The 7,500-nt window shown below is 53.3% G+C and overlaps 1 protein-coding gene across 8 annotated transcripts in view; it reads left to right on the top strand.

The window, feature by feature from the left end:
- The window catches only part of gse1b (Gse1 coiled-coil protein b), a 184,700-nt gene that overhangs the window by 156,206 nt on the left and 20,994 nt on the right, over positions 1-7,500 (top strand). For 4 of the 8 annotated variants that reach the window (XM_062548917.1, XM_062548922.1, XM_062548919.1 and 1 more), the window contains exons 1-2: positions 6,611-6,979; positions 7,210-7,412. In XM_062548917.1, the coding sequence (XP_062404901.1) occupies positions 6,667-6,979; positions 7,210-7,412 (516 nt within the window). In that variant the 5' untranslated portion in view covers positions 6,611-6,666. Of the gene's footprint in view, positions 1-6,610; positions 6,980-7,209; positions 7,413-7,500 lie in introns of those variants that run through there. The other 4 variants (XM_062548921.1, XM_062548923.1, XM_062548920.1 and 1 more) reach the window with 1 other exon arrangement.

Below are 7,500 nucleotides of genomic sequence, written 5' to 3'. Positions count from 1 at the left end.
GCCTCTTGGCTGCAGTCACGCCCGCGATTGACTCGATTTCCTGTGCAAGCCTAGCCGTGATAGTGCAAAGCACAGTCACACATGTACAACCACACACACTCATATATGCACACCCACACACACGCCCACTCGCACACAGAATAGATTTTAATGGCATTAGCATTTTGCAAAATGACACCAGTTTACTGAGGGAGGGAGCTGTAGTGGGCGTTGTGGCGGAGGAGGGGTGGAGGTGGAGGTGGAGATGGTGGTGGGGTTCACATATCATTGGCTTCCCATCTGCCACTGGGGCGGCCATGGCAGCAGCCAAGTCATGGCCACAGAGCCGCCCGCTCCTCCAGGAATTTGAGTGACGTGCCCCGTTGTGGAGCGGGGATGTCGGATGTGGCTCGGCTCGATGGTGTGCTGGGAGTTGATGTATTTGTGTGTGTGTGTGTGTGTGTGTGTGTGTGTGTGTGGGTCTGAGGGGGTAGCCCCCAGAGGATGTGCACAGGGAGTGCAAGGATGAGAGAGAGGGAGGGAGAGAAGGAGGGGGAGAGAGAGAGAGAGAGAGAGAGAGAGGGATAGAGAGAGAGAATGAATTGATCCAGACTGCGTTGCCTGGGAATAATGGTGTATGCGGGGCGAAGGTTTAAAGAAGAGAAGAGCAAATAACGGCCCCACGGGGAAAAACATTTCATGGCCTCTCTCTCTCTCTCTCTCTCTCTCCACCCCCGCCCTCTCGCTCCACCCCCCGCCCTCTCCTCCACCCCCCCGCCCTCTCCTCCACCCCCCCGCCCGGTCGGTGCTGTCCTAGCGCTGCCCCACCCTTGCCTTGTCTCGCTGACATATTGCCGGGTTTCCAGAGGCCAGCTCCCCCAGCCTTAAACTGCCTGTAAGTGTTGTAAATGTATGCATAAAAAATGGATGCTCGCCTGACAGATCTGATGCGCAGGCAACTGGAGATTTGAACAGGGAGTGGAGAGGGGAGCAGAGGAAGGGAGGGGAGGGGAGAGGAGAGGAGAGGAGAGGAAGAGAGGGATGGAGGAGGAGGAGGAGGAGAAGAAAGGATGTAACAGTGATGAAGGGAAGGGAAAAGCAGAGGAGGAGGAGGAAGGAGGAGAGGAGAGAAGCGGGGGCAGAGCAGAGGAGATGAGTGAAACAGATAAACGCCTGGAGGTAAAGAGGGAAGATGGCTCGGCTCCGACGAGGAACAGCGGCCTGGTTTAGGGCTCTAATGCTGCCGGTGGGGGAAATGAGAGCAGAATTAACTGACAGAAAGATTCTCTCTCTCCCTCTCTCTCTTTCTCTCTCTCTATCTGTCTGTCTATCTCTCTCTCTTTCTTTCTTTCTTTCTTCCTGTCTTTCTTTCTTTTTCTCTCATGCTCTTTCTTTATTACCCTCTCTCTCTCTCTCTCTGGCTTTCTCTCTCTCTTTCTTTCTTTTCACCTGCTTATAGCTCTGCTCCTGCTGAATTATTCAGTATGTCCTGCTTCTCTCTCCACCTACAGCAAACCTTCAGAGAGAGAGAGAGAGAGGAGAGAGAGAGTGAGAGGGAGGGAGGGAGGGAGGAAGGGAGAGAGAGAACTGGTGTAAAATTGTAATATAGGCAACAAACCAGAGAGGGAATTGTTGAGGGACCAAACAAGAAGAAGGCTATGCTAAAATGGAGAGTAAGAGAGAGAGAGAGACACAGACAGACAGACAGAGACTGACAGAGAGAGGGTTCAATGACTCTTTATAGCCCATGAAACAGCTCTGTGTTCTTTGTCTGTGGTTTGTGTGTGTGTGTGTGTGTGTTTGTTTATTTCTGAGAAGCATTGGGGAAGTAGCTGACAGAGAAGAAAGTGTCAGGTTGAAGTGATATGAGCAATGGTGTAGTGCCATGTAAGGTCCCCAGATCTGCTTCCCAGGTGCTCACCCTGGCCACTGACCACTGTGACCTGACCACTCCCCCCTCCCCTCCGCCCCAAACCTCATCTGTGCCATGAGTGAAGCATCCCCTTAGCGAGGAGTCCAGCCACTGTGTCAGCAAAGCTCATCTGGTTTATAGTACACAACAGTCTAGTGTTTCCATTACGGCCACCTCTCCCAGTGCCCGCTGGTCTTAAATCTTAACGGGAGCGGTGCAGGGGCTCTGGTGAAGGCGGGCTGTGCCGTGCGCTGCGTGAGCGGAGGGCTGCTGATCGAGGCCCCCATGAGCTCCGACTCCTCTCCGGTGACTCATTTGAGATGACACGTGCTGCCGTGTGACTCTGTTCTTCTGCTCATTCTCTCTTTCTCTCTCTCTTTCTCTTTATCTCTCTCTCTTTCTCTTTCTCATGATCTACCTCTCTTTTTCTGGTTCTCCTTTTGTCCTCTCCCTTTTTTCCATCTCTCATCACAACACAGCACTCCCCCCCCCCCCCCTTTCCTTCGTCCTCTTTTTTCATCTTCCTCTCTCTTTGTCTCTCTCTCTCTCGTTCTGTTTTTTTTTTCTCTCTCTGTCCCCCTCTCCCTCCCTGTGATGGTGTGAGTCGGGAGTGAATCCAGCGTGTCACCGCGCCTGCTGTGTTAACTGCCTGGGTGCTGCCGCCGCCGCAGCAGCCTGTGCTGCCCAGAGTGTATTGATTGTGGGAGTCGGTGAGGGGAGAGTAATGCCCTTCTTTCATAGGATTAAGGCCACTAATTGCTGTTGTGCAGACCAGACACACTTCCGCACGTCTCACCTTGCGTCACCCTGTCACCACCACCTCTCCTCTCCTCTCTTCTCCTCTCCTCCTCTCATCTCCTCCCCTCCCCTCCCATCTCTCTTTCACCTCCCTCACCATATCATCCATCTCTTCCCCCCCCTCTCTCCTCCATCATCCATCCCTCCTTCCTCCAAGGTGGTCTGTGAATGGATTTTCTGGTATTGAATGCTGACTCCATCTCCTGTGCGCTTTATTCTGCCCCGGCCCCTCACGGCGGTGTTTTAAGTAGAGCGGTCAACCCCCGTGACCTCTATTGATGGGAATGTCTTCACCTGTCCGCTGCGGCCGACACCTCCATCCCCGCTCACCTAACAGGGGGCGGTGTGTGTGTGTGTGTGTGTGTGTGTGTGTGTGTGTGTGTGTGTGTGTGTTGTGTGTGTTGTGTGTGTTGTGTGTGTTGTGTGTGTTGTGTGTGTTGTGTGTGTTGTGTGTGTGTGTGTGTGTGTGTGTTTCACATGCCCATCTAGAAAAGTGCCATGAAATCAGAGCCCAGAGAGAGAGGTCGATAATTAGCGCCTCCCTGGCCCTGTAGATCCATATGGCATAGAGTGCTGTCTTCATACCGCCTCCTCCAAAGGTATACATCAGGGAGATAGAGTGGGAATGAGGGAGAGAGAAAGTGTGTGTGTGGGAGAAAGAGAGAGAGAGAAAAACAGCCACAGGTTTCATCCGCCCTTGTAAATCTTTAATGACAAGCGTTTAGTCCCTCTCGCTGGAGCTCTGGTAATTACTGCATCCAACAGTCGAGCGAGAGCCACCTCTCCGCTCCTCCTCCACTCCCCGCCAACCTCCGGTCAACTTCTACTGTGTTATCGCGCTCCCTTAAAAGCTTTTTCCTTCCAAAATGTCAATACCTCTTTGGGGACGTAACACTTAATCGCCTCGGCAGAAGCTGGCAGGCTTTAAAAGCGGCGGAGGGGTCTTAACACAGCTTTCTGCTGTTTTCACCTGAGGAGAAGGGGTCACAGAGATCAACCCTGTTACATCTTGCACTCACACTCCCTTTCTCTCCCTCCCTTCCTCCCCTCGGTTTCCCCCTCTCTATCTCTCTATCTTTCTCTCTCTCCCCCTCTCTCTCTCTCCCTCCCTCCTTCTCCCTCAGTGTTCCACCCCCGAGGACCATTGTCCATTTACCTTTCCTTACTCAAAGATGGATGCAGGCCCAGAGCGCTCTTGTAGATGCAGCTGACATGCAGGCTTAGAGGGGGGGGGGCAGAGCCTGAGGGGGATGCTCTCCAGCCCTCTCCTCTCCGCAGCCTGACCAACACAACTGGTCTCCTTTACTTTGATAAGCAGCCAAAGCTGCTATCTGACCACGTAACGCTCGCCCGTCATCTCACCTCCAGCGATGCAGCAGATATGTGTGAGCATGTTCCTGCGTGTGTGTGTGTGTGTGTGAGTGTGTGTGTGTGTGTTTGTGTCAGCGAGAGAGAGAGAGAGGTAGAGAGAGACTGTGTGGGTAGAGAGTGTGTGTTGTGGACAACAGATCACACTAGTTGTATTTCCTCCATGGGTTTTGAGGTGAGTGAGCGCTGATAAGGTGTGAATGTAGCAGTGGAAGGAGCGGGGGCGGCCGTGACTTGCGGGTGAAGTTCTTTCCACAGGAAGTGTTCTGAAGGCTGAGGGGGGGAGGAGGTGTGTGTGTGTATGTGTATCTGTGTGTGTGTGTGTGTGTGTATGTGTGTTGGGGGGGGGGGGGGGGGGGTTACTTGGCATAGGTGCCATAAGAGGTGTTACCAACAGGTGTTCTGGTGCTCTCCCCCACCCCCAGGGGTGCAATGCAAGAGGTCAGACGCATTTTTAGCAGCGCCGAGAGGCGGTGGGAAAAACCTCAGAGTGTGAGAGAGGGTGCTGCACGTATCAGATGGCGTTGTCAGGGAGAGTGTGACAGGGGGCTCAGACACAGAGAGAGAGAGAGAGAGAGAGAGAGAGATGGATGGAGAGAAAGAGAGGTTGTAATACAGGCTTTAAAGACGGCCGTCTCGGCGCGGAGATGTGTCAGGGGCCTCTTAGCCCGCCGCTGCTGACTCAGTCAGGCATGGACTTGAGATGTGCGTTTACCGGCGGGCGAGCCGAGCTTAACGTTGTAAAGGACCCCCAGAACACGCTCCCAGCTCAGCGCAACGCCGCGCTCAGTGACAGCTGACGCAGAGGGAAGCAGGGGGAGGAGGAGGAGGAGGAGGAGGAGAAAAGGATGCTTGATTTTGAATATTTTAAGGTGTTGAAGGCACCGAGGCCTTTCTCACCTTGGCTTGCCTTTTAAACCTTGGAGTGAGCGTTTCTGCACACTCGCTTACTGTGTCAGACTTGTGCAAGTTAACATGCTTAAACAGGTACACACACACACACACACACACACACACACACACACACACACACACGGAGAGAGAGGCATACTCACACCTACATTTAGCATAAACTGATAAATACGTAAGAATGCTTGATTTATATGTATGAGTTTATATCTATGTGGTGGTGTGTGTGTGTGTGTGTGTGTGTGTGTTTGGGTGGCTGGCTGGCTGGCTGCCTGAGTGGGTTACGTGTGTGTGAATCCAGATAGGCTTATGTGACACACAGACCAGCCCCCAGCCTCCGTGCTATTAGCAGCGAGCAGAGCTGCTTGGAGGACTTTGACCTAGTTTGACCGTGTGTGTGTATGTGTATGTGTGTGTGTGTGACACCGTGTGTGTATGTGTGTGTGTGTGTGCGTGCTGCGGCAGTAATGCTGTTAGGAGCAGAAAGGGCACTGTGAAAGCAGGGGACAGAGCCTACGGGCACTCTCAGATTTCATTTAGGGAGAGACAACAGGATGTGCAAAGGTACAGTTAGGCATGGCGAGAGAGAAAGGGAGAAACAGAAAGCAAAGAGGAAGAGAGGGAGAGAGAGAGAAGGAGGAGGTGGAGAGAGAGAGAGAGAAAGAGAGAGCTAGAGGGGAAGAGAAAGAGAAGCAACGCAGTGAGCGCATCTGATTGGCTAATCGCGAGACCAGACTGTGACCCAGCCCTGCAGCTCTCTCTAAGGGAAGGAGGAGGGCCACTGGAGAGCATCTGTCTCTCTCTCTCCCTCTCTCTCTCTCTCTCTCTCTTTCTCTCTCTCTCTCCCTCCCTCTCTCTCTGTCCCTCTCTCCCTCTCACTCACCCATTCTGTCTCTCCAGTGACTCTTTAGTGTGTGCGTGTGTGTGTGTGCACGTGTGTGTGTGTAGATGTGTGCGCGCGCACGTCTGCTTGCTCTGTAGCATTGGGAGTCTCGCAGGACGTCTCCTCCCGATCACTGTCACTATCTAATGGCTGCCCAGGGCCATCCATCTGTGCCCTGTGTGTGTGTGTGTGTGTGTGTGTGTGTGTGTGTGTGTGTGTGTGTGTGTGTGTGTCTGTCTGTCTGTGTGTGCGTGTGAGCATGCTCGTTTCTGAGATGCCTGCTCACTACCACTGCACACACACACACACACACACACACACACACACACTGCTCATCCACACACACACACACACACACACACACACACACACACACGCACACACACTTAGCCTGGCATCTCTTGCTCCCTGTCTGTCTCTTTTTGTCTGTCTGAGGCTGTTGTGCCTTCAACCATCATTGGAACAAAAGGCACCAGCCCTCTTGCCTAAGCGCCTTGTCTGCCTTAGTGCTGCTGTTTCCTCCGTCCTGCCCAGGCAACACACACACACACACACACACACACACACACACACACACACACACACTCACATGCACACACTCAAGAGCCTGCAGCCTGCATCTACTGTACCTGCTGGGACTTGATTTCCCTGCTCTTCTCTAATTGTGTGTGTGTGCGTGTGCGTGTGTGTGCGCGTGTGTGTGTGTGTATGTGTGCGTGCGTTTATATTGGGCCCGTTAGGTTTTGAGTGACAGTGGCGGTGTGAGGTCTGAATGTAGGCCATCGTGCAGGCAGCTGTTGTTTTAGTGGGCTGGTTTATGGGCTCTGATATTGAGTGTGCCGCGATGAAACATGGCCTGTCCTCAACACGCCATCATCTCCCAGTCTCCGCACGTCTCTCGCCCGCACAGAGGGAGTGTGTGTGTGTGTGTGTGTGTGTGTGTGTGTGTGAGAGAGAGAGAGTGCGCGTGTGTGTGTGTGTGTGTCTGATTTTCACAGCCCACTTTGATCACCGTGGCAAGATGCAGAACTGCGGGAGTCATATGACAGCTCTATCAAGGCAGGGGCTGCTGATGGATATCAGAAGCTGTTTATTTTCCTGTTTTAAAGACTTGCGCTTGGCTCTGGAGGGTGTGTGGTTTTTTTCCTCTGTGTCTCTCTCGCTCTGCTAAGTGGGATGAATGTCTAACTGTTATTTTTTTTCTCTCTCTCTCTATCTCTTCTTTCTCTCTTTCTCACCCTCTCCCTCCTCCTCCTTCCTCTCCCTCATCTCTCCCTCCTCCTCCCCCTCCTCCTCCTCCTCCTCCTCCTCTCCCCTATCTCTCCCTCCATCTTGTCTTCCTGGTGTTTTTCCTCTGCAGCGGGCTCCTCCATCAGCAGTGAGTCGTCTCCAGTCTCGTCCCCAGCCACCAATCACAGCTCGCCGGTGAGCACGCCCAAGCGAGGCCCTATGGGGCCGGTCATCGTGCCGCCAGGAGGCCACAGCGTGCCCAACACCCCACCCGTCGTCACCATCGCCCCCACCAAGACGGTCAACGGCCTCTGGAGGAGCGATAGCCGACAGGTGAGAGCAGGACCTCATCTCCTTTGCTTGTGGTCAGGGCTAACGGCTATCTCTCTCTCTCTCTCTCTCTCTCTCTCTCTCTCTCTCT

Source organism: Sardina pilchardus, chromosome 11 (genome assembly GCF_963854185.1).
Source record: "Sardina pilchardus chromosome 11, fSarPil1.1, whole genome shotgun sequence".
Classification (NCBI taxonomy): Eukaryota; Metazoa; Chordata; class Actinopteri; order Clupeiformes; family Clupeidae; genus Sardina; species Sardina pilchardus.
Note: the sequence above shows the minus strand (reverse complement) of the source record. Positions and strands in the feature narration are given on the sequence as shown.